The sequence below is a fragment of the Oncorhynchus gorbuscha genome, linkage group LG01 (assembly GCF_021184085.1).
Source record: "Oncorhynchus gorbuscha isolate QuinsamMale2020 ecotype Even-year linkage group LG01, OgorEven_v1.0, whole genome shotgun sequence".
NCBI classification, from domain to species: Eukaryota; Metazoa; Chordata; class Actinopteri; order Salmoniformes; family Salmonidae; genus Oncorhynchus; species Oncorhynchus gorbuscha.
In genome coordinates this window covers 96,263,971-96,290,942 of record NC_060173.1, presented here as the reverse complement: position 1 = coordinate 96,290,942, position 26,972 = coordinate 96,263,971, and the positions used below count along the sequence as shown (strand labels likewise).

The 26,972-nt window shown below is 44.1% G+C and overlaps 3 protein-coding genes across 3 annotated transcripts; all 3 read left to right on the top strand.

Moving 5' to 3' along the window:
* Nucleotides 1-9,140: 9,140 nt before the first annotated feature.
* LOC123989693 (peptidyl-prolyl cis-trans isomerase CYP95-like) lies at nucleotides 9,141-13,279 on the top strand. Its single transcript, XM_046290743.1, has 7 exons — nucleotides 9,141-9,288; nucleotides 9,948-10,059; nucleotides 10,694-10,901; nucleotides 11,450-11,526; nucleotides 11,614-12,927; nucleotides 13,148-13,155; nucleotides 13,247-13,279. Exons 2-7 carry the CDS (start codon nucleotides 10,032-10,034, stop codon nucleotides 13,277-13,279), a joined length of 1,668 nt encoding a protein of 555 aa, XP_046146699.1. The 5' UTR covers nucleotides 9,141-9,288; nucleotides 9,948-10,031.
* A 32-nt stretch (nucleotides 13,280-13,311) lies between these two features.
* On the top strand, nucleotides 13,312-21,994 carry LOC124046528 (serine/arginine repetitive matrix protein 2-like). Its single transcript, XM_046366985.1, has 4 exons — nucleotides 13,312-15,068; nucleotides 19,881-20,602; nucleotides 20,864-20,971; nucleotides 21,082-21,994. The coding sequence occupies exons 1-4, from the start codon at nucleotides 13,325-13,327 to the stop codon at nucleotides 21,082-21,084; spliced, it is 2,577 nt and encodes an 858-aa protein (XP_046222941.1). The 5' UTR covers nucleotides 13,312-13,324; the 3' UTR covers nucleotides 21,085-21,994.
* A 491-nt stretch (nucleotides 21,995-22,485) lies between these two features.
* On the top strand, nucleotides 22,486-26,703 carry mab21l3 (mab-21-like 3). The gene is made up of 8 exons (XM_046340043.1): nucleotides 22,486-22,593; nucleotides 22,689-22,829; nucleotides 22,928-22,999; nucleotides 23,074-23,265; nucleotides 24,895-24,994; nucleotides 25,315-25,496; nucleotides 25,581-25,775; nucleotides 25,939-26,703. The coding sequence occupies exons 1-8, from the start codon at nucleotides 22,546-22,548 to the stop codon at nucleotides 26,170-26,172; spliced, it is 1,164 nt and encodes a 387-aa protein (XP_046195999.1). The 5' UTR covers nucleotides 22,486-22,545; the 3' UTR covers nucleotides 26,173-26,703.
* Nucleotides 26,704-26,972: the final 269 nt, after the last annotated feature.

Sequence of the window (26,972 nt, the reverse complement as noted above, 5' to 3'; positions counted from 1 at the left end):
GCCCTGTGTGTTGGCGTGATTGTTTTTGTTGCGCTGGGGAATAAATGTGAAAGAAAGACTGAACCCTGCACTCTGCGCCTGATTCCACCCACCACTCCTAGTTGATCGTAACAACCATGGCATTGTTGAATACTCATTTCTGACTGGCTTGAAGGGCATTCTAGAGCTGTGCATTATTTCACTATAATGCATGGTTTATTGGCACAGTAGAATTCAATGGCTATTGAATTCTATGATGAATTCAAAAGAACACAAAAAAAAACGTTGATTTTAAAGAAAAATATAGCTAACAGTAGCTGGTACGGTGGAGGATTTTGATATATCTTTTGATTTATTTTGCGAGGATGATGATCATCCTTTAACCAAGAGACATTAAACTGTCAGTGACCAGGAAGTTGATTATTATTATTAGATAGAGGATTGAAGACATGACAACAACACAACAAACAATACAACATGGGCAATCGGTGCCCTAAAATACTGGCTGCAGAAGAATCAACAAAACGTCACTTTGCCTGCCGAAGCAGAACAGCAATCAGATTCCCTGTGCATTTTGGCAAATGTCCAGTCACTCGAGAATAGATGGATGAGCTTGTTGAAAAGCTGCTATATTATATGCCTTGCAGAGGATGTGGCTGGATGACTGTCTACAGTATGTAGACAGTCGGTAGCAGCGGTACAATCGGACGAAAGCGGCCCCGGGCAAGTCCAAGGGGGGAGGAGTGTGCAACTTCATGAACAACAACTGGTGCGCTGCTTCCAATGTGATGGAAATCTCTAGCTTTTGCTCACCTGATATAGAACACCTCATGGAAAGCTGCGCATCCTTTTATCTACCAAGAGTTATCATCTGTAATTATCACGGCTGTCTACATCCCTCCACAAACCAACACCACTTTAGCACTCAACAAACTGAATGGGGCCATAAACATACAAAGGCAGCGTTTTACCAACACAACGTTCTACCAGCACATCTCCTACGCCGCTATGGGCGCTAAAACTCTAGAACACTTTAATTCTACCCACAGAAACACATTCAAGGCCCTCCCTCATCCTCCCTTTGGCAAATCTGACCACGGATCTATTCTCCCCCCCACTCGTCGTATGTGGCAGGGCTTGCAGACGATAACGAATGACAAATGGAAACCCAGCTGTGAGATGCCAAGTGAATCAGAACTCCCAAACGAGCTAAATGCCTTATATGCTCGCTTCGTGGAATACAAAGGGTCTTACAGCTGAAGTCAGAAGTTTACATACACCTGAGCCAAATACATTTAATCCTAGTAAAAATTCCCTGTCTTAGGTCAGTTAGGATCACCACTTTATTTTAAGAATGTGAAATGTCAGAATAAGTAGAGAGAATGATTTATTATTTCAGCTTTTATTTATTTTATCACATTCCCAGTGGGTCAGAAGTTTACATACACTCAATTAGTATTGGGTAGCATTGCCTTTAAATTGTTTAACTTGGGTCAAACGTTTTGTGTTGTCTTCCACAATAAGTTGGGTGAATTTTGGCCCATTCCTCCTGACAGAGCTGGTGTAACTGAGTCAGGTATGTAGGCCTCCTTGCTCGCACAAACTTTTTCAATTCTTCCCACAAATTTTCTATAGGATAGAGGTCAGGGCTTTGTGATGGCCACTCCAATACCTTGACTTTTTGTCCTTAAGCCATTTTGCCATAACTTTGGAAGTATGCTTGGGGTCATTGTCCATTTGGAAGACCCATTTGCGACCAAGCTTTAACTTCATGACTGATTTTTCGAGATGTTGCTTCAATATATCCACATAATTTTCCATCCTCATGACGCCATCTACTTTGTGATGTGCACCAGTCCCTCCTGCAGCAAAGCACCCACTTAGCACTTTGCTGCCACCCCCCTGCTTAACGGTTGGGATGAGTTCTTTGGCTTGCAAGCCTCCCCCTTTATCTTCCAAACATAACGATGGTCATTATGGCCAAACAGTTCTATTTTTTCTTCATCAGACCAGAGGACATTTATCCAAAAAGTAACATATTTGTCCCCATGTGCAGTTGCAAACCGTAGTCTGGCTTTTTTTATGGCAGTTTTGGAGCAATGGCTTCTTCCTTGCTGAGCGGCCTTTCAGGTTATGTCAATATAAGACTCATTTTTACTGTGGATATAGATACGTTGTACCTGTTTCCTCCAGAATCTTCAGAAGGTCCTTTGCTGTTGTTCTGGGATTGATTTGCACTTTTCGCACTAAAGTACATTCATCTCTAGGCGACAGAATGCGTCTCCTTCCTGAGCGGTATGATCAGCTGCGTGGTCCCATGGTGTTTAAACTTGCGTACTATTGTTTGTACAGATGAACATGGCGTTTGGAAATTGCTACCAAGGATGAACCAGACTTGTGGAGGTCTACAATTTTTGAGGGCTGATTTCTTTTGATTTTCCCATGATGTCAAGCAAAGAGACACCGAGTTGGCCTTGAAATACATCCACAAGTACGGCTCCAAATGACTCAAATGATGTCAATTAGCCTATCAGAAGCTTCTAAAGCCACGACATCATTTTCTGGAATTTTCCAAGTGGTTTAAAGGCACAGTCAACTTAGTGTATGTAAACTTCTGACACACTGGAATTGTGATACAGTGAATTATAAGTGAAATAATCTGTATGTCAACAATTGTTGGAAAGTAGATGTCCTAACTGACTTGCCAAAACTATAGTTTGTTAAAACTTCTCTGGGATATGTGGGATGGTAGCGCCCCACCTCGCCAACAGCCAGTGAAATTGCAGGGTGCCAAATTCAAAACAACAGAAATCTCATAATTAAAATTCCTCAAACATACAAGTATTATACAACATTTTAAAGATAAACTTCTTGTTAATCCAGCCACCGTGTCTGAGTTCAAAAAGGCTTTACGGCAAAAGCCCACCTTGCGATTTCCGGTGAAAGTGCAGAGAGCCACATCAAATTACAGAAATACTCATCATAAATATACAAGTGTTAAACACACAATTAAAGATAAACTTCTCCTTAATGCAACTGCTGTGTCTGATTTCAAAAAAGTTTTATTGTGAAAGCACACCATGCAATTATGTTAGGTCAGCGCCAAGCCACAGAAAAACACATGGCCATTTTTCAACCAAGGAGAGGTGTCACAAAACTCAGAAATAGCGTTATACATTATTCCTTATCCTTTGATGTTCTTCATCGGAATGCACTCCCAGGAATTCCAGTTCCACAATAAATGTTTGTTTTGTTTGATAAAGTCCATAATTTATGTCCAAATACCTCCTTTTTGTTCGCGCGCTTAGTTCACAAATCCAAATTCACAAGACGCGGGCACTTAGTCCAGCCGAAAATTCAAAAAAGTTACATTACAGTTCGTAGAAACATGTCAAACGATGTAATAATCAATCTTTAGGATGTTTTTAATCATAAATCTTCAATAATATTCCAACCGGACAATTCCTTTGTCTTTAGAAATGAAAAGGAACGGAGCTCGCTCTCACAGCCGCACGCGTGACTTAGCTCATGGCATTCTGCCAGACCCCTGATTCAAACAGCTCTTATTCGTTCCTCCTTCATAGTAGAAGCCTGAAACAAAGTTCTAAAGAATGTTGACATCTAGTGGAAGCCTTAGCAAGTGAAATATGACCCCATACACACTGTATATTGCATAGGCAATCACTTGAAAAACTTCAAACCTCAGATTTCCCACTACCTGGTTGGATTTTCTCTCAGGTTTTCGCCTGCCATATGAGTTCTGTTACACTCACAGACATCATTCAAACAGTTTTAGAAACTTCAGAGTGTTTTCTATCCAATTCTACTAATTATATACCTGAATAGCAGGCAGTTTACTCTGGGCACCTTATTCATCCAAGATACTCAATACTGCCCCCCAGTCCCAAAGAAGTTTAACAAGAAATGTGTGGAGTGGTTGAAAAATGAGTTTTAATGACTCCAGCCTAAGTGTATGTAAACTTCTGACTTCAACTCTGCATCCTGTTTGCAACAAGGCACTAAAGTAATGCTGCAAAAAATCTGGCAAAGCAATTAACTTTTTGTCCTGAATACAAATCCAATACAACATATGAAATCAAATAAAATAAAATGTATTTATATAGCCCTACTTACATCAGCTGATATATCAAAGTGCTGTACAGAAACCCAGCCTAAAACCACAAACAGCAAGCAATTCAGGTGTAGAAGCACAGTGGCTAGGAAAAACTCCCTAGAAAGGCCAAAACCTAGGAAGAAACCTAGAGAGGATCCAGGCTATGAGGGGTGGCCAGTCCTCTTCTGGCTGTGCCGGGTGGAGATTATAACAGAACATGGCCAAGATGTTCAAATGTTCATAAATGACCAGCATGGTCAAATAATAGTAATCACAGTGAACAGGTCAGGGTTCCATAGCCGCAGGCAGAACAGTTGAAACTGGAGCAGCAGCAGGGCCAGGTGGACTGGGGACAACAAGGAGTCATCATGTCAGGTAGTCCTGAGGCATGGTCCTAGGGCTCAGGTCCTCTGAGAGAGAGAGAGAGAGAGAGAGAGAGAGAGAGAGAGAGAGAGAGAGAGAGAGAGAGAGAGAGAGAGAGAGAGAGAGAAGAGAAAGAAAGAAAGAAAGAAAGAAAGAAAGAAAGAAAGAAAGAAAGAAAGAAAGAAAGAAAGAAAGAAAGAAAGAAAGAAAGAAAGAAAGAAAGAATGAAAGAAAGAAAGAAAGAAAGAAAGAGATAAATAAAGAGAGAATTAGAGAGAGCATACTTAAATTCACACAGGACACTGGATCAGACAGGAGAAATACTCCAAAAATATAACAGACTGACCCTAGCCCCCCACACATAAAACTACTGCAGCTTAAATACTGGAGACTGAGACAGGAGAGGTCAGGAGACACTGTGGCCCCATCCTACGAAACCCCTTGACAGGGCCAAACAGGCAGGATGTAACACCACCCACTTTGAAAAAAGCACAGCCCCCACACCACTAGAGGGATCATTTCAACCACCAACTTACCATCCTGAGACAAGGCCGAGTATAGCCCACAAAGATCTCCGCCACGGCATAACCCAAGGGGGAGGGGGGGGGGCGCCAACCCAGACAGGAAGATCACGTCAGGGACTCAACCCACTCAAGTGACGTACCCCTCCTAGGGACGGCACGGAAGAGCACCAGTAAGCCAGTGACTCAGCCCCTGTAATAGGGTTAGGGGCAGAGAATCCCAGTGGCGGGAGGGGAACCGGCCAGGCAGAGACAGCAAGGGCGGTTCATTGTTCCAGAGCCTTTCCGTTCACCTTCACACTCCTGGACCAGACTACACTCAATCATATGACCTACTGAATAGATGAGTCTTCAGTAAAGAATTAAAGGTTGAGACCAAGTCTGCGTCTCTCACATGGGTAGGCAGACCATTCCATAACAACGGAGCTCTATAGGAGAAATTCCTGCCTCCAGCTGTTTGCTTAGAAATTCTAGGTACAATTAGGAGGCCTGCGTCTTGTAACCATAGCGTACATGTTGGTATGTACGGCAGGACCAAATCAGAAAGATAGGTAGGAGCGACCCATGTAATGCTTTGTGGGTTAGTAGTAAAACCTTGAAATCACCCCTTGCCTTAACAGGAAGCCAGTGTAGAGAGGCTAGCACTGGAGTAATATGATCATATTTTTGGCTTCTAGTCAAGATTCTAGCAGCCGTGTTTAGCACTAACTGAAGGTTATTTTGTGTTTTATCTGGGTACCCGGAAAGTAGAGCATTTCAGTAGTCTAACCTAGAAGTGACAAAAGCATGGATTAATTTTTCTGCATCATTTTTGGACAGAAAGTTTCTGATTTTTGCAATGTTACGTAGATGGAAAAAAGCTGTCCTTGAAACAGTCTTGATATGTTCGTCAAAAGAGAGATCAGGGTCCAGAGTAACGGCGAGAGTTTTATTTATCCTTCACAGTTTTATTTGAGACGACTGTACAACATCAAGATTAATTGTCAGATTCAACAGAAGATCTCTTTGTTTCTTGGGACCTAGAACAAGCATCTCTGTTTTGTTTAAAAGTAGAATGTTTGCAGCCATCCACTTCCTTATGTCTGAAACACAGGCTTCTAGCGAGGGCAATTTGGGGGCTTCACCATGTTTCATTGAAGTGTACAACTGTGTGTCATCCGAATAGCAGTGAAAGTTAACATTATGTTTTCGAATGACTTCCCCAAAAGGTAAAATATATATAGTGAAAACAATAGTTGTCCTAAAACGGAACCTTGGGGAACACCGAAATGTACAGTTGACAAACCATGCACAGAGACAAACTGATATCTTTCTGACAGATAAGATCTAAACCAGATCTAAAGCTCTAAACATTACTGTGTGCCACTCTCCTTTTTTCAAGCATGGTGGTGGCTGCATCATGTTATGGGCATGCTTGTATTTGTTATGGAATGGGGAGTTTTTCAGGATAGAAAGGGAAAGGAATGGAGCTAAGCACAGGCTAGACGAAAACCTGGTTCAGTTGGCTTTCCACAAGACACTGGGAGATGAATTCACTATGAATTCACTATTGAATTATTAGATGAATTAATCTAACTGCACTGTCCGATTTACACTAGCCATTACAGCGAGAGTATGCCATGCAATTGTTTGACGACGGTGCCCCACATCAAATATTTTTCCACCGGCACAGGTTTCATAAATTCACAAATAGCGATTAAATATTATCTTACTTTTTAAAAATCTACCTCTGATTTGTCATCCACAAGGTCCCTGCTATAACATGAAGTTTCATTCTGTTTGATAAAATCCTTCTTTATATCCCAAACAATTTCATTATTTCCTTATACTTCCCATTGTAAGAGCATGGGATTTCTCAAACAAAAATTCTGGTTGGTTTTTCTTTGGATTTTCTCCGACCATATCTGTTGTGTTATAGTCTCCTCCATTATTTTAACATTTCTACAAACTTCAAAACGTTGTATTTCAAGTGGTACCAATTCTATGCATGTCTTGGCTTCAGGGCCTGAGCAACAGGCAGTTTACTTTGGGCACGTCCGTCAGGCGGGAATTGAGAAAAACGACCCTAGCCTTCTGAAGTTAAACAATTTAAAAGCAATGCTACCAAATACTAATTGAGTGTATGTATGTAAACTTCTGACCCACTGGGAATGTGACAAAAGAAATAAAAGCTGAAATAAATCATTCTCTCTACTATTATTCTGATATTTCATATTCTTAAAATAAAGTGGTGAGCCTAACTGACCTAAGAAAGGGAGTTTGTACTAGGATTAAATGTCAGGAATTGTGAAAAACTGAGTTTAAATGTATTTGGCTAAGGTGTATGGAAACTTCAGACTTCAACTGTATGTTTTGGAATATTTTTTATTGTGTACAGGCTTCCTTCTTTTCACTTAGTCAATGAGGTTAGTTTTGTGGAGAAACGACAATGTTGTTGATCAATCCTCAGTTTTCTCCTATCACAGACATTTACTCTGTGACTGTTTTAGTCACCACTGGCCTCATTTTTTATTTTATTTTAATTATTTTGTTTACCTTTATTTAACTAGGCAAGTCAGTTAAGAACAAATTCTTATTTTCAATGACGGCCTAGGAACAGGGGCAGAACGACAGATGTGTACCTTGTCAGCTCGGGGATTTGAACTGGTGAAATCCCTGAGCAGATTCACAGTTAGGAAGGAGACCTTTATCTTTGGTGACTGGGTGTATTAGGTGTATTTATACACCTTTCAAATTGTAATTAATAACTTCACCATGCTCAAATGGATATTCAATGTCTGCTTTTTAAATGTTTACCCATCCAGCAAAAGGTGCCCTTCTTTGCGAGGCATTGGTCTTTGTGATTGAATCTGTGCTTGAAATTCACTGCTCGACTAAGGGACCTTACAGATAATTATATGCGTGGGGAGATGAGGTAGTCCTTTAAAAATCATGTTTGAGTCAATGCAACTAATTTTGGGAATTTTTACTTACCATAACAAAGGGGTTGAACATTTATTGTCTCACTGAGTGAGGCAGTGGTCTAAGGCACTGCATCTCAGCACTAGAGGTGTCACTGCAGTCCCTGGTTCAAATTCAACCTGCATCATACCTGGCTGTGTTTGGGAGTCCCAATTGGCACAGTGTTGGCCAGGGAAGGCTCTCATTGTAAATAAGAATTGGTTCTTAAACTTGCCTAGTTTATGCAGTATTGTGTGTAGGCCAGTGACAACAAAACTCAATTTAATCTATTTTAAATTTACGCTGTAGCACAACAAAATGTGGAAAAAGTCAAGGGGTGTGAATTCTTTCTGAAGGCACTATATGTTTTGTTTTTATGAGGTCTGTGTTGCACCACCTGCTGCTGGCTTTTTACCCCAACCCTTCCATTGCCTCCAACCAATGTTGCAGTCAAGAAAAAAATGTACTTTCATTCCCAGCCAAAGGGGGATGGAATACTCAGCAGGGTCTCTGCTCTACTAACTAAATATTTTGTTTTTGACGGGAACTGTATCATTTTTACTCTGCCCCCTGCTCCAATGCAATAGAGAGCAATAGTTATGTCATTCATTGTTATATGAGAAAATCTCATCAGCTAACATCACTTTTTGTGAGATTTGAAGAATTTATGTAATTTTAAAAAACACATAAAGGCTTTATTTTTCATAAAGTTCACGTTAACAAACTGTATAAGATCTCCTCAACCTAAATTAACCTTAGAGTTTATACTCAGCATTTATTCCAAAACTCTATTATTTTTCCATTCATTTTCCTAATAGGAATGGCTGAATAAACCAGAGGTAACAAATTTCAGTTTTGTAGGACTACAAAGCTGGGTCCTTGCTATCAGAGCTCCTTGGAACCTGACCCCATTGAAGTTGAAATGTAAAATGGTTACATAAGGGTTAAGGTTCGGGTATGGGTTAAGTCTTGGGTTAGCGTTTAGGGTAGGAACGTCCCAAGCCCAAGGATATGTGATAGCACTAACCCCCCCCAAAAAAAACGTACTACTTGTCTCAAGCTAAAGTGTAAAGGTCAAGTTTATATTTCTATGGCCCCTGTTTTCTATGCCTCTGATATAAAAACATAAAGAAGATTAAGTAGCAGATGTGTTTATTAAAAAAAAGATTTGTATGTTAAATGCAGAGGGCTTGTCACCTCTGAGTTGTCATGGAGATAATTTCCGCTCGCAATTTGCCGCCCAGTAGGGCATTCTGGGATTACGGGGTCCCCCAAACTGTCATGGCGTCCTAGGAAGATGGCGACTGCCATACAACAGGCTTTCCTGGAGTATCTAATAATTTAAATTCAAGGCATTGGAGATATAGCTAGGTAAGAAAACGGTGTAAATGTGTGTTATACAACAACTATTGGTTGTCTATAGATATATATATTTTTTCAGATGAATCAAGACAAATAATCTATAGACGGCTAGCAATCTGGCTAACGTTTGTCGAGTGAGGCCGGGTGCTGATTACGGCGTGTCTTTGTTAGCTAACCTGAATTGGCTAGCCAGATTGCATTTAAATTTTCACACAATTATAAAAAGTAGTTAAGCTAAAGCTAGCTAACTTGTTGTTGGACCCTCGTTGATAACTAGAATGTATTAGCGAGCTACGTTAGCTATATGAAGTTAACTTGATCGCACTAGCGAGCTGACGTTACTTAACTACTTTGGTTGCTATGTAGTTAGCTAAGCTAAATCGTAGCCAGTGATCTGCCTGGTTAACTATCAAGTGTTATTGCCAGTTGAGATGGGCGATTACAAAACGGTTGCCTGGCTCTGTAAGTGGGCCATTGGTTATGTAATGCTCTGCAGAGAGTGTGTTTTTATTTTTGTTCTGTACCTATACTTAATGTAACCCTGTGGACACTCAACAGTTTTTTTTAACGGTAACGTTAGTATTTCATGTAATTAATCTGTATTGTCTTGACATTCGGGAAACAAACTGTTGAGTGCCCTGGAGTAACTGCTTTGTTTTTCCCAATAGTGACAGAGGGCCAAGGGAACGGTGGACTGACTGCCAGGGGCCAGCGATTTTTTAGGCCATCAATCACCCCACAGAGCTGATAAAATGGAGTGTGCAGTTGACACACAGCCAGGTTTGTGATCATGATTTGCAGAAATATCCCTGTAATGTGAGGGATAGTTATTCTCATGTAGATGGTTATACCTAATTTTGGAAAATTCATGGACTGAGAAATTTTCAGCTAACCTTTACTTGGCGATACTTAATTAATGATCATTTGGAAGGTACCAGTGAATTATAAAATGATGTTTGTGGTCGCTGGTGGAACTCTGAAAAACAAGGAAATATTCAGAAACATATTAACTAAGAAGATATCCTCTTTCTGTGGAGTCAATATTTTTCAGAGTATTCTTGACAATTAGCATACTTCCAAATTGAGAATTAAGGAAGTATGCACAAGTAAAGGTTTGTTGGAGGTTTCTTTACCATCCTTTCAATAGACCATCGGCTCAAACATAAACTAGCTATGTTGCTGGGAAGTTCATGCTGGATTGGCTAGATCATGATATGCCAATGACACACACACCAGAGATTGCCATGCCTCTGCCTGGCCACTCTTTCATTAGGAATTGCTTTCACATGTTGTCCATGTGAACTCCCCATATTCCGAATCTAGCATAACAAAGAAATGTGATTGTTTAATTTGTGACTAAAGAATATGGTTGGCTAATCTTTAAATGAGGAATGTAATTTATTAATCCTTGCAGGCGGGGACGAGGCTGCAGAGCAAGAACACGCTCTGGAGGAAACATCTGCAAAGGAAGGAAGTGAGACGCCGCAGAAGAAGAACAAGAAGCACAAAAAACACAAGAGCAAGAAGAAGAAGAAGAAACGTGGCAAGGGAGAGAGAGAGACGAGCTCAGAGTCGGCCCCAGAGTCCGACGTAGAAAAGCCGCCAATCAGAACCAGAGCAGGGTGAGGCTCCTCCCATTAGAACCAGAACTTGGTTTGACTCATCCAATGAGAACCATAACTTTGCTAGATTCTGCCCATAACAACCAGACCAGGGCTGCGTTCAGTTTGCGTGAACATTTGCTACTTTTCGGAAAGGCTTGTACTGAACGACACATTTCCCCAAAACTTTGTATGTTCTTGAACAGACTCTGATACGTTTGCTCCATTTGGAGGGTGTGCCGGGGTGTGGCTTGGCGCAATGATTTATGTGTTTAAAGGGAAAGGTGAATTTTGAAGCTACAACCCAGCCCATCCCTGTTTTTTAACGGACTTCAGTACAGCATCGTTTCTGTTCAATTAAACGTTCTATTACGTTTTTATGTACTGAATGCAGCCAAGTGTGTTGCCTGGTCACCTCTAGATGGTTTCCACACTGGAATATAGGAGGTAAAGCAGCAGAAATGTAAATCCAACAGGCTCTTGTTTGTTTGGCTCTAAACCATTGGGACAATTGTGATTATAGTATTCATTATATTTGCGGCTATAATCAATATATTTTCTGTTTTTAGCTTGAGGAGTGCTGGCCCAGTGGCCTCCGATGCAGGAGTAGACACGAAAGAGGAGGCAACAAAGGACTTGATCACAGGTAAGGAGTTTGGGCCAGGTGTCAGAAACAAACCGATGCAAAGTGATTTAAAAAACAAAACTGATTTTTGTTTACCTGTCCACACAGCTATACCTGAGGTAGAAGGTGACGCTAAAGCCAGAAAACACAAAAGACATGCTGGGAAAAAGAAGAGAAAAAGGAGGAGAAAAGGGGAAGAAAAGCAGGAGAAGAACTCTTCTTCACACTCCCTATCAGAGAGCGAATCTATGTCAGGAACAGATTCTGAGTCTGAGGGGAAGCCAGCTGGCATGGTAGTGCAGGCTGTTCCCATGCAGTCTAAGGCCAGGCAAGAGGAGCGAGTTCCCTCCCTATGCATCACTTTGGCCCAAAAAGAGGAATCTCTGAAAGTGATGTGTCAACCCTCAGATAATGAGTCCGCGGATGCAGGAGGAAAGACAGAAGAGAAGGTTTCCCCTGCTAACAGGGAGAACCAAACCATCTCTGTCACAAAGCCGGAAGATCCACGGAGCGGCGGGAGCTTCAGCCACACCCAGGAGCTTCCTGACATCATCCCCAAGCAGGATGGCCAGAAGGAGGAAACCAACCCAGAGCAGAGGTCAAAGGTGAAGAACCAGGCTCCCTCCAGGTCAAGGTCAGGGTCGCTGACAGAAACTAAGATGGCTAGATCGAGTCTTAGTCGTTCGCCAAGCCCTAAGCGGTCCAGATCAAGTCGCAGTCGTTCACGAAGCCCTGCGGGATTGTCTAGTCAGCCAGTGTCTGGCAGGGGCAGGTCTCGATCTGGCTCAAAAAGCATGACTCCCAAGAGGAAGCAGTCCAAGTCCCCCAAAAGGACAAGACGCAAGTCCCCATCTCTGTCCCCCAGGACAGGACTCAAGTCCCCGTCTCTGTCCCCCAGGACAGGACTCAAGTCCCCGTCTCTGTCCCCCAGGACAGGACGCAAGTCCCCGTCTCTGTCCCCCAGGACAGGACGCAAGTCCCCGTCTCTGTCCCCCAGGACAGGACGCAAGTCCCCGTCTCTGTCCCCCAGGACAGGACGCAAGTCCCCGTCTCTGTCCCCCAGGAGAGGACGCAAGTCCCCGTCTCTGTCCCCCAGGAGAGGACGCAAGTCCCCGTCTCTGTCCCCCAGGAGAGGACGCAAGTCCCCGTCTCTGTCCCCCAGGAGAGGACGCAAGTCCCCGTCTCTGTCCCCCAGGAGAGGACGCAAGTCCCCGTCTCTGTCCCCCAGGAGAGGACGCAAGTCCCCGTCTCTGTCCCCCAGGAGAGGACGCAAGTCCCCGTCTCTGTCCCCCAGGAGAGGACGCAAGTCCCCGTCTCTGTCCCCCAGGAGAGGACGCATGTCCCCGTCTCTGTCCCCCAAGAGAGGACGCATGTCTCCCAAGAGGGGACGCAAGTCCCCTTCTCTGTCCCCTAAGAGACGACGTATGTCTCCTCTGTCCCCCAGGAGAGGACGCAAGTCCTCTCCTCTGTCACCCTGGAGAGGACGCAAGTCTCCTTCTCTGTCCCCTAGACGAGGGCGCAAGTTGTCTCCTCTGTCCCCTAGACGGGGGCGCAAGATGTCTCCTCTGTCCCCTAGACGAGGGCGCAAGTTGTCTCCTCTGTCCCCTAGACGAGGGCGCAAGTTGTCTCCTCTGTCCCCTAGACGAGGGCGCAAGTTGTCTCCTCTGTCCCCTAGACGAGGGCGCAAGTTGTCTCCTCTATCCCCTAGACGAGGGCGCAAGTTGTCTCCTCTGTCCCCTAGACGAGGGCGCAAGATGTCTCCTCTGTCCCCTAGACGAGGGCGCAAGATGTCTCCTCTGTCCCCTAGAGAGGGCGCAAGATGTCCCCTTCTCTGTCCCCTAGGAGAGGGCGCAAGTTGTCCCCTTCTCTGTCCCCTAGGAGAGGGCGCAAGTTGTCCTCTTCTCTGTCCCCTAGAAGAGGACGCAAGTCTCTGTCTAAATCCCCTAGGAGAGGACGCAAACTGTCTCCATCTCCCAGACGAGGGCGGCGGTCTGAGTCCAGGTCACATGGCTGTGTCAGAAGGTCGAGGACCAGAACACCCCCCCCTCGTCGAGGTAGACGTCCATGGTCCCGCTCGCCTGTGAGGCAGACTCGCCGTTCACGCTCCAGATCTAGACGGCTCCATCGCTCCCGGTCAATGAGGAGAGGACGGCATTCCCAGAGCAGCTCCCCGTCTCGCAGAAAGAGGTCCCCCCCAAGGACACGACGGTCCCGGTCTCCGGTCAGGAGAGGTAGGCGGACTCGTTCCCGCTCCGTTGTGATCCTGAAGAGGAACAGGAAAGGTTCAAGGTCCAAATCCCCACGGGGCAAGGACAATAAGTCCCGCTCCCGGAGCCGCAGGATATCCAGGTCACCAGTTAAGAAAATATGTTCTCGATCACCGAAGCGGAGCAGGACAAAGTCCAGATCCCCAGGACGCAGTAAACCATCAACATCACGATCACTATCGCCGCATAACCAGTCCAAGTCTCATACTCCTAAATCCAAATCCCAGAAAATAAACAAGCGTTCAATGTCAAAATCACCCACCAGCGACAAATCCAAGTCTGTCTCAAGCGACAGGCAATCTGAGAGTGTATCCCCAGAACGCTCAAGATCCAGGTCTACTGCCAAGGGCCTAAAGTCTCCAAAAATGGCTGACAAGCATACTGCAGACACGACTGTGAATAATGAAGCGTCTACTAAGCCTGTTGGGGAAGCTGTAGCTGCAGCAGAGCCCTGGAAGCCCCTCGCTTTGGCTGCTGCCTCCAGATCTACCACACAGGGCAAGCCAATGGCTGGGCATGCTGAAGAGAGCACCTCTGAGATTCCATCTGAAGACCATGACTCTGCAGAAGAGCCAAAGGTGGCAAGAAGCCCAACAAGCTCATCTGAAGAAGAACCGGATGAGCATGCAACGTCCAGGTCTGTTTCACCAGAGACTGTTCCTGCTGATCGCCGCTCCAGGTCCTCACCTTCTAAATCTCCCATTAAGAAGACATTTTCAAAACAACGGCAGTCCTCAACTTCAGCGTCTCCTAGTAGGAAGTCCCGATCACCTGCTGGTAGGAAGATGTCCACCTCTCCCTCATGGAGGTGCTCCCGGTCCAAGTCCATCTCTCCCTCTCAGTCCAAGTCTGCCTCCAGAAGGAGACGTTCCAAGTCCCCAGCCAGGAAAAGGAAGTCTGTCTCCCCGCCTACCAGACGGAAGAAGAGGTCTAAGTCCAGAAGTCCGGCCCGGCGCAGGAGATCACGGTCTAAGTCACCGGTACGGCGCAGGAAGTCACGTTCCAAGTCCAGAGTCAGGACCAAGCGCTCTAAGTCCCGCTCCCCAGCCAGAAGGAAGAGGTCCAAGTCTGCAGACAGGAGCAAACGCTCCAAGTCTCGTTCTCCAGGCCGGAGGAGAAGGTCCCGCTCCGGGTCGCGGCGGCGTCGGCCCGTCATGCGGAATCGCTCGTTTGACCGACGCGACCGATGGAAACGGGAACCAAGCCACTCGCCAATCCTCATCCTCCGCAAACGCCGTTCCACATCTCGAGGCCGCCGCAGTGCCAGCAAGACCCCTCCTCGTCTCACTGAGCTGGGTAAGACTACACCTATATATAATCAGGGTTGGGCAGATTAATTGAAACTTGTAATCGGTTAGTGATTAGTTGCATGAAAAATAAAGTAATCGGTAAGGTAATCCTTTGTTACTATTTTGAGTAATCAATCGATTTACATTGATTACTTTTGGTTTACTTTAACTTCTAACACTTAGGTCCCTATAAAATAGTTTTAATTTTTTTTGTCCGATTTTGTTTCAGGATTTTCCAAAATTCAGTATTCTTCCTTTTGTTTTTCTCGGGTTTGTTTTGTAAAAAAAAAAAAGAATTATCGAAATTGTATGTTCTAAGTTCACAACAATGCTTAAACCACATCAGGAGACTAGATTTTTATTTATTTATTAATATATTAAAAAATTGTGGGTGTAGAAGCACTTTTATGCAAGTGCGCCAGCCAGAGACCATTGTTTGGTTAGCAGTGTTTCTGTAGAGCTCATGTGATTGTCGAGTTGCGCTAATTAAATGGTAACTCTGTTTATGCAAATAATCATATCATTCTGCCAGGTAGGTATTGTCTACTTTGTTGTTAACATTTAATTGAGAAGGTTTTTGGGAACGGCTTTTAATTTACCAGTAGACTCTCATTAGCATTATCGCTAACGGCTACACAGTGTAGACTACACATGCGAGCACAACACACACAGACAGTCATTCCTGTGCCGTTTCAGACTGTTTCAGGGTAATCATTTGTTGTTGGGCAAATTAATTAATTTTCTAATTAAGTTCAATACATATTTTATATTGTTGAATTCCATTTTAATGTCTGGATACCGTCCGCGTTTACCGCCATGCAGCTTAAATAGGGCCCCAAACACCCAGACATATTTTAAAACGTTACATTTTTATAAAATCTAATCTAGCATTTTTTTCATTTAGTAACATTATTATTTCCAAATTGGAACTAGTGTGGGAGCATGGCTTAAAAAACCTGTAATTCACATGTTCTATTTTATGTGCAAGAGCATAGTCACAGTACTCCGTGTAAAACGTTTGTTTCAATCGTCTTATAAAGTATTGCCTAAATCAGTGCTGGTCATGGATGTGTGGTTTGACAACTAGGAAATTATTATTTTATATCAAAATAGGATTCCAGATTCTATATTATTATTATTTTGTGTCTTAACATTTTAACATTTAAGTCATTTAGCAGACGCTCTTATCCAGAGCGACTTACAAATTGGTGCATTCACCTTATGACATCCAGTGGAACAACCACTTTACAATAGTGCATCTAAATATTTAAGGGGGGGGGGGGTGAGAAGGATTACTTTATCCTATCCTAGGTATTCCTTAAAGAGGTGGGGTTTCAGGTGTCTCCGGAAGGTGGTGATTGACTCCGCTGTCCTGGCGTCGTGAGGGAGTTTGTTCCACCATTGGGGAGCCAGAGCAGCGAACAGTTTTGACTGAGCTGAGCGGGAACTGTACTTCCTCAGTGGTAGGGAGGCGAGCAGGCCAGAGGTGGATGAACGCAGTGCCCTTATTTGGGTGTAGGGCCTGATCAGAGCCTGGAGGTACTGAGGTGCCGTTCCCCTCACAGCTCCGTAGGCAAGCACCATGGTCTTGTAGCGGATGCCTAAATCTAAATCTATGTCTAAATCTTTTGGGGCAGTAATATCACATGCCTGGTTATTCTTTTAAAGTGTTTTCCTCACCATCTTAAATAAGCATGCCCTGTTCAAAAAATGCAGAACTAAGAACAGATATAGCCCTTGGTTCACCTCAGACTTGACTGCCCTTGACCAGCACAAAAACATCCTGTGGCGTTCTGCATTAGCATTGAATAGCCCCTGCGATATGAAACTTTTCATCCGGTAGCACTAATTCCAAAAATGTTTGACACTGTAAAGTCCATGGAGAGTAAGAGCACCTCCTCCCAACTGTCCACTGCACTGAGGCTAAGAAACACTGTCACCACTGATAAATCTACGATAATCGATCATTTCAATAAGCATTTTTCTACAGATGGCCATGCTTTCCACCTGGCTACCTCCACCCCGGCCAACAGCTTTGCACCCCCTGCAGCAATTTGCCCAAGCCCCCCTTGCTTCTCCTTAACCCAAATCCAGACAGCTGATGTTCTGAAAGAGCTGCAAAATCTGGATCCCTAAAAATGAGCTTGGCGAGACAATTGGCGAGACAACCTGGACCCTCTCTTTCTAAAATGATCTGCCAAAATTTGTTTCAACCCCTATTATTAGTATGTTCACCCTCTTTCGTATCGTCTGAGATCCCCAAAGATTGGAAAGGTGCCGCGGTCATCCCCCTCTTCAAAGGGGGAGACTCTAGACCCAAACTGTTATAGACCTACATCCATCCTGCCTTGCCTTTCTAAAACAGATCACCGACCATTTTGAATCCCACCGTACCTTCTCCGCTATGCAATCTGGTTCCGAGCTGGTCATGGGTGTACCTCAGCCACGCTCAAGGTCCAAATATATATCATAACCACCATCGATGAAATACCGTCTGTGCTGGCGTCTTCATCGACCTGGCCAAGGCTTTCGACTCCGTCAATCACTACATTCTTATCGGCAGAGTCAATATCCCTGGTTTCTCAAATGACCGCCTTGCCTGTTTCACCAACTACCTCTCAGACCGTTCAGTGTGCCAAATCGGAGGGCCTGTTCCGACCTCTGCCAGTCTCTATGGGGGTGCTACAGGGTTCTATTCTCAGGTTGATTTTTTTTCTCTGTATATATCAATGTCGCTCTTGCTGCTGGTGATCCACCTCTACGCAGACGACAACATTCTGTATACATCTGGCTCTTCAATGCCACACAGCACTCCTTCCGTGGCCTCCAACTGCATTTAAATGCTAGTAAAACTAAATGCATGCTCTTCAACCGACTGCGTCCCGCACCTGCCCGTCTAGCGTCACTAATCTGGACTGTTCCGACTTAGAGTATGTGGACATCTACAAATACCTAGGTTAGACTGTGAACTTTCCTTCCAGAAAAAAATTAGGTTGAGAATTGGCTCCTTCACTCATGCTGCCAAACATACCTTTGTAAAATGGACTATCCTAGCGACGTCATTTACAAAATAGCCTCCAACACTCTACTCAGCAAATTGGGTGGAGTCTCACAGTGCCATCCGTTTTGCCACCAAAGCCCAATATACTACCCACCACTGCGACCCGTATGCTCTCTTTGGCTGGCCCTCGCTACATATTTGTTGCCAAACCCACTGGCTCCAGGTCATCTATAAGTCTTTGCTAGGTAAAACCCTGCCTTATCTCAGCTCACTGGTCACCATAGCAACACCCACCTGTAGCATGTGCTCCAGCAGGTATATTTCACTGGTCATCCTCAAAGCCAACACTGTACCTGTACACAACCCATCTGTAAATAGCCCACCCAACTACCTCATTCCCATATTATTATTTATCTTGCTCTTTTGCACCCCAGTATCTCTACTTGCACATCATCATCTGCACATCTGTCACGCCAGTGTTAATGCTAAATTGTAACTATTTTGCCTGTATGGCCTATTTATTGCCTTACCATCGTAATCTTCTACATTTGCACACACTGTATACAGATTTTTCTATTGTGTTATTGACTACTTTTGTTTATGTGTAACTCTGTTGTTTTTGTCGCACTGCTTTGCTTTATCTTGGCCAGGTCGCAGTTGTATATGAGAACTTGTTCTCAACTGGCCTACCTGGTTAAATAAAGGTGAAATAAAATAATATGCAGTCCCTTAAGAAATATACACTTCTTGACTGTTTCCACATTTTGTTGTTACAGCCTAAATTTAAAATGGATTCAATTTAGATTTTTAGTCACTGCCCTACACACAAATACCACCTAATGTCAAAGTGGAATTATGTTTTTAGAATTTTTTTACTTAAACAAATAATACAAGCTGAAATGTCTTGAGTCAATAAGTATTGAACCTAAATACGTTCAGAAGGAAAAATGTTGTTCTCTAGTTGCGTGGACTCCTTCTGTGTGCAATAGGGTGTAACATGATTTTTGATTGACTACCTCGTATTTTTATCACACTCATACAATTATCTGTAAGGTCGTTGAGCAGTAAATTTCAAACAAAGATTCAACCACAAAGACCACGGAGGTTTTCCAATGCTTTACAAAGATGTTCATATGGGTTAAATGGACTTTTTACAACCCAGGTGTGCAAAACTCTTAGACTTGCCCGGAAAGACTCACAGCTTTAATCTATGCCAAAGGTGATTCTAAAATGTGTTGACACAGGGGGTTGAATACTTACCTAATAAAGAAATATTAGTGTTTTATTTTTCATACATTTATTTTTATTTTTTAATTATTTTTTTATACAAATGTTCAAATTTTCTGTGTATTTTGTGTAGATTGTTGACAAAAATTGACAATGAAATCAATTTTAATCGTACTTTGTAACACAACAAAATGTGGAGAAAGTTGAGTTGTATATTCTTTCTGAAGGCACTATATAACAGTACATTTTATGTATAGGTTTATGCACCCACCTTCTATGTGCTAGAGCAAAAACCAAAACGTGCCCCCAGGGGGGGGGGGCTCCAGGACCGGGTTTGGGAAACGGGTCCAGATGAGTGTGATTGACCAGTGGGCCAGTTGTAAATGTTTTGGAAGCCTTATCTATTAATTCAATCACAAAAGAAGCTGTCCACCCTTGATGGTCGATCAGTAGAAACTCTGAGGGCATGTGAGAAGTCTTGATGGTGGCTGTTCTAGAAACCTTTACAACAGATTAGGTAGTCTGAAATTCCGCTGTTGACAGATGTCTGTTCCCTCCTCTCTCTTTCCTCTCCCCTTTCTCTATTCCCAGACAAAGACCAGCTCCTGGAGATAGCGAAGGCCAATGCAGCAGCCATGTGTGCTAAAGCAGGTGTGCCCATCCCAGAGAGTCTGAGACCCAAGGCCATCCTCCAGCTGCCCCTGCCCAACCCAGCCCCAACCCCCCTGAATCTGCCTCTCCCCCTGCCGTTGCCTCTCAACATGCCCGGCATGGGCATGCCCAATATGCCCAATATGCCCAACATGAACATGCACATGTCCAACATGCACATGCCCAACATGCACATGCCCAACATGCACATGTCCAACATGCCCAACATGCACATGCCCAACATGAACATGCCCAACATGAACATGCCCAACATGAACATGCCCAACATGAACATGCCCAACATGAACATGCCCAACATGAACATGCCCAACATGAATATGAATATGCCCAATATGAATATGCCTAATATGGGCAATATGTCCAATATGGCCATGAGTGCTGCCATGGCCAGTATGACAGCTGCCACCATGACTGCAGCCCTCACCAACATGGCCCAGATGTCAAACATGCCCCAGATGGCCCCCCTCCCCACTATCACCAACAAGCCCCAGATGGCCCCCCTCCCCACCATCACCAACAAGCCCCCTCCTAGCCAGGTTCCCCAAACAACCCTTCCCCCCCTCAACCTGGACCACATAGAGGAAGTGAAGAGGAAGGTGACTCAGCAGGCCAACATATACAGCATCAAGGAGCTCACTGAGGTAAGACTTATAAGAGGCTTCACTTGCAATGTATGTTTTAACAAAGATCTACTTAATGCATTGTCTATGTAGACTCCCCATATGGATTACAGCAAGCATTCAACTTTAGTTCAAACTCCTAGTCTTTGGTTTATGTAGTTGGGTATTTGAGGTTAGAAACAGAAGACTAGACTGTTTTTTGGGGTTCTATTGTACTATGGACTGTTCACATCACAATGATTTTGTTTTTGTTTTAAAATCAATCTGTGTCTATGTGTTTAGAAATGTAAGATGATAGCGGCGAGTAAAGAGGAGATGGCCATAGCGAAGCCACACGTGTCTGATGATGAAGATGAGGACAGGAAGCCACGCGGCAAGAGCTTCCTCAGTGTAAGAACTCCCATCCTTCATCCTAACATTCATCCAACATTCACACATATTAGATGCATAATGAGCAGAGTGATGACATTTTAACTTAGACTTTTCTCTTTATTCCGCAGTAACTTTTATTTTGGGCGGATCACATGAGGCGAAAGGCTCCCCATGGAAACATCACCGGGCGGACAGAAATGCGGGTTGTTGTGGTTACAGAGAAGGAACAGTGTCAGATACTGCCAGCCCCTTTTCCCTGGACAATCATTCCCTCCCCCAGCCCCTCCCATCATGCTCTAGTTGTCTGGGTTTCCACATGCTTCCAAAGCCACGGTTGGATTCCAAAGCTACAAAGTAAAAATTGGCTACAAAAATTAGCCTTTTGGTCTTCATTTAGGATTAGGCATTAAGTTAGGAGTATGTTTCAAATCAAATTTGAAGAAGAAATTGTACAAATGCGTGGGGTTTAGCCATAATTATGACTTCGTGGCTATGGAAGCTAGTGACGACCCATTGGACAGATTGGAGTGTACAGTGTGCTTACTCCTAGCTTCTACACATTGGTCAGACAGCTGTCTGAACAATGACTGAAGATAAATGAAAGAAGGAACACACTTTCAAATTTTGTCGACTCTTTCTAATGTTAAACTTTTTGTGTTTAGTTTTTGTGTTCAGTGATTAAATTACCAGCTCACGGTTCCTTTAGTGACATTTTAACCTGTGAGTGAACTGCTAGGACTGCCCTCAGCGCGCGCACCCACAGACGTCAGTAATATGATGGTCAGCTGTTTTTGTAGTGATGGGCAGACTGACCAGGTGTCTCCATTGAGAAGACAAACTGATCAGGGCTTTGGAGGATCCACTCAATGTTTTGTCACTTCTAGTATTTCTCTATGGTGTTTTTCTGTTAAATACCTGATGTAATCTTTAGCTATTTTAATGACTTAAAATACATTTTAGGATTTCCTTGGTCAGTAGGGTATTATTTGGCTGGCTTTGTACATAATGTATTGATGATTATTAAAGGAAACCAGAAAATTACCTTTCTTGTGTTCTTTATGTAGGAGCTATTAAGGTCAGAAGTACTGATGTATATTATTTCATTCTAATCGGAGATTGGTTCAGACCTGGGACACCAGGTGAGACTTCTCTCTGACCTCTTACAGATATATGACTAACTGAGCCATGTGACTAAGTTTTTAAGCCCCCTCCCATTCATTCTACATGGACAGAACCCTATTGACCTCAGCCAGAGTTCTACTGGGTCCTGAGGCACTGGAGCTCCTGCCTGGCACTTTGCTGGGTCCTAAAGATCCCACTGTTGATTATTACTTACACTTATTTGGGCTTTTCAGACTGCACGTTCAGAGCTGTGCCTGCTATGATCATGTTGTTTGGACCATGGTGGCCCAAAGGCTCATCGAAGCTCTTTAGCATTGGAAATCAATGATGGGAGATCGATGGTGGAATGTTTTTGACAGCCGGACCATAGTGCTAGGAAAAGGGGTCATGCAATCGTTAGTCTGTCTGGTGAATTCTGGTGGAGAGATCAGAGCTGAACTGGTTTCAATTGAAAATCTGGAGGGGAGAAAATGCCAGACTTTTCTGAGGAAGGGCTGGACCACTACCTACTGAATCAAGTGAGGCTCATATGCTGCTACGTAGTGTGTGGGTGTTGTGGTTATCCTGTGTGTCGATTGTCGTGTATGTGTGTAATTGTGGTTGTGTGTGTGAGGTGGACCTGCGGCACCGTACAGTCAGCAGGCGTGTTGAGGAGGTTCTGACGGTGCTCAGAGATCTGACCACTGAGGTCAGCAAGAAAGACGGACGCTTCCAGTCCATCGCCCACGCTGGAGTCAACAACGAGAACATCAAGGTAACACAACGACTTTAATGTCTTACATAGATGGACATTCAGTATATCTGTCAATCTACAGAATTTTGGGATCTCAGTGTGTGTGTGTGTGTGTACAGGACCAGCCTGCCATGTTGTCTAAATGGGCAGCCCTCCTGAGAGGCAGATGTTCCTTCAACCCAGCCATCCAGGTAAGGCCCATTGTGCTCTGTGTATTAATATTCTGTGTGTGTCTGTGAGGGATCTAATGATTGTGTGTGTGTAGGTCCTGACTTCCAGCCTAGTTTTGGTCAGTGTTCCGGTGAGGGGGTTGATTGGATATCATCAGCATGTGGCTCGTCAGTGGAGGTACTATTCTCTGACTGGCTCCATTCTCCCCACTCCTGTCCGCGAGCCAGAGAAACTCCACCAATGGCTGGAGCTGGAGAGCTTCACAAGCCCCGCCCAGGACTGGCAGGTGGGATATCATAGAGCAGTGAAAATAGTTAGCCAGTTAAATGTCCTAAATATTCTTAAATAACACTATTTGGTGTGTATGTCTTTTACAGCAGTGGTCATTAGTCGATCTTCAAACATTTCTGTCGCCAACAACAAACTTGCACTCCTATTTATATACACAACTATTTATTGTGCAATTGGCAGTAGGTGCACTTGATTCAGAAGCCCTGCGTACTGGGTAGGCAAAGTGTTCCCATTTTGAACCATTTAATTTGTCAAGCTCCGCCTACCTGAATGACCAGGAGAGCTGTGGCTAAATCAAGTACTCCTACTGCGCCGGCCAATCGAATAGCTCAAATCACAGTGCTGACCGCTTCCCCCTACCCCACAGCAAAGTTTGATACTGGCCTATGTGAGATTTGGTAACTTTTAAAAACCATGACCAGAGAGACTGTCGAAGAATACATCAAAGAGCTGCTGTTTGAGTGAGTTAATGTTTTAAGTTTTTATTCAGCACGGTCAACATTGTTTTTATTCAACACTTACAAAACATAAAATCTGCTTCCCTCGACTTCCACTCACACTGCAGCTGCAATGAATGAGTAGCCAAGTGTATCGATAGGCCTGCATTTTTATTATTAGCAGCTCATGTCTATTTTAATATTGAGGATAGATTTTTTTTTCTGGTCATATAAACAACATTAATTTGTACATAAGCAGTGCGACTCGAGTTTCCCCATCAGGTGAAAGACTGTGTTCCAGGCCTCCCGGGTGGCGCAGTGGTTAAGGGTGCTGTACTGCAGCGCCAGCTCCCAGGCTCTGTCGTAACCGGCCGCGACCGGGAGGTCTGTGGGGCGACGCACAATTGGCCTAGCGTCGTCCGGGTTAGGGAGGGCTTGTTCGGTAGGGATGTTCTTGTCTCATCGCACACCAGCGACTCCTGTGGCGGGCCGGGCGCAGTGAGCGCTAACCAAGGTTGCCAGGTACACGGTGTTTCCTCCAGCACATTGGTGCAGCTGGCTTCCAGGTTGGATGTGCGCTGTGTTAAGAAGCAGTACGGCTGGCTGGGTTGTGTATCGGAGGACGCATGACTTTCAACCTTCGTCTCTCCCGAGCCCATATGGGAGTTGTAGCGATCAGACAAGATAGTAGCTACTACAACAATTGGATACCACGAAATTGGGGAGAAAAAGGGGTAAAAATCCACAACAAAAAAAAGAAAGACTGTGTTCCCCTCTCTCTGATCAGTCTCACTGGAGGAAAAGAGAGAGCAGGGACCTTATGAGGCAGACCCTGCTCTCTCCCTCCCTCTGCTGAGACTGACCATCAGACGCAGGTATCATCAGTCCAATCAAATAAAGAAGCTAATTATTAACATTTATGCTCAGTAGTTCCTCGAAAGTTCTACACCAATTGATATATTTTGTTATCAAAGGTTGCATTTTGAAACATAATATGGTCTGAGAAGAAAACAATTGTCAGGCCAAGCATATAGCCAACATGCTGTTGCTGTATTAGGCCTACTGCACAAACTTCATTCTTACAAAACTGTTTTTATAAGGGTAATGTTGTATAGGCTTGTTTAAAGTCATGTTTTTGACTGCGAACGTGATCTTCACTCCAAAGGTTGGTGACCACTGTTTTACAGGATGCCAAAGTGTGTGTTGAGGGAGACATTGTACCGGCCAAGGTGGTCAGTCTCTTCAGAGAACAACTAGAGACCGCCATACTGAGCTGCAGCTTCAGTGGTGAGTGTGTGGCAGGGCAGGACAGGCTGTGGATTTGACTGATCAGATTTCCCACACACTGGAAAAACTTTCTGTCACATTGAATACCTCTACAAGCAACCTACACACACTGGCCACAGTGTTGATAGGTGTTGGGCCAGAGTAAAATCTATAAACTGACCGGGCCAAAGGCTTCCCTCGTAGCAAAGGTGCAAACACGCACACATTCCAACCTGATCGTGTGTGTGTGTGTGTGTGTGTGTGTGTGTGTGTGTGTGTGTGTGTGTGTGTGTGTGTGTGTGTGTGTGTGTGTGTGTGTGTGTGTGTGTGAGCGAATGCAGGTAAGGTCAGCATCTTGGAGTCTGTGGGTTCGGTAGTGCGTGTTGCCATAGAGACGGTGGAGGGTGTGATGGAGGCAGAACTTGTTCCCACTGTGGAGCTGATCAACTATTGGCCGAAGAAGGCCCGCTGGCCCCGCCTTCTGCAGCGCTGGCCAACCACAGAGAGAGCTCGCTGCATCAAGGTCTCAGCTGGGGAAACATGCTTTCTAACCCTTATAACCTTCTACACCCTAACTAACTTTCTCTCTATCTCTCCCTCTCTCCAGTCGTTTGGGTTTAACCTCATGGCAACGTCTAATTACCACTGGCTGTTGTCGTTCTCACGGGCGGAGCAGGCATTGCTAGTGGCCGTTGATGAGGACGGTGGTTGCCGTAGGAAGTGTTACCGCGTTGTCAGACAGCTGAAGGAGGACACCTGGTGTCCCGGCACCAAGCCTGTCATCACAGCCTTCCACCTGCAGGTACCCAATCACAACGCAATGTCCCTGCCCAATGACTGCCCCCTTATCATACATCCTCAGTTAACCAATCAACTCTCACCCTTTCAGATGTTCAAGGTTATATTATATATTTCTGGTGTACATAGTCATCTCTCTCTGCGTTTATCCTTCTCACTCTCTGCAGACTCTGTTGTTCTGGTGCTGTGAGAAGTTTCCATGTGGGCGTGACTGGCGCTGTGTAAAGGAGTGTGTGCTGCGTGTAGCCAGGAAGCTGTTGAAGTGTGTGAGCCAGCGCTACCTGAGACACTATTTTGTCCGCTCCTACAACCTGCTGAAATATAGTAACACCACAGAGTTAGACCACACAGCCCAGAAGATCAATGACTTTATAGCCAACCCCAGCCTCTATGTCCACTAAACACTGATTATTAACACCAATTCTAGCATGATGTTTTTATTGCTACTATTCTTGTCTATCCTAATGTTGCAAACATAAAATGAATACAAGGTTGTGTTCAGTTGGGCACAGTCTACCAAAACATTTGTAGCAGTAGTTTTTTACTTAGTCAAATTCCTGTACATGCAAATATCTTTGGTGAATAAAGATGATTCTGATTCACAGCATAGTAAAACATTTTACATCAGGTAATGAACATCCTTATTGAACAAGTCAAATGTTTTTTTTTAAATTCTGTACCTAAATAATGTAGTTTTCTTATATTGCATGCATTGTTGCTTCTGTTGAAATGGTGTTTTCCAAAAAAAAAACAGTTAGAACTGCCTCTACGTTTATGATCCAGCAGAGGGCAGCATAGCTCCACTACCTGTTTGTGTGTCCTGCAGATGAGACGAGGGTTACTAAAAAGACCACAGGAGTTAGTCCTCACATTGCTTCACAGGTAGGGTTGCAAATGGAGGGTTTATTACTGTAAACTTTTTACATTTACCAGTAAACTACCTGAATTTTGGTCACTTAATGTTTTTTTTTTTTGGGGGGGGGGGGGGGGGGGGGGGGGTTTATCACGTGGCATCTAGTGGCCTTTTGGTTACTTCAGATTATCACAGGTGTCTATTGCTGGCCCCCTGTGTGGCCTTATCACATGTAAAATATATATATATGTTTTTAAGAACTTTTGGACAATATGGGCACAGATAAAAAATGAATACTATATGAATAGTTTTAAATACATTTGCCATAGATTAACTGAATTAACAAAA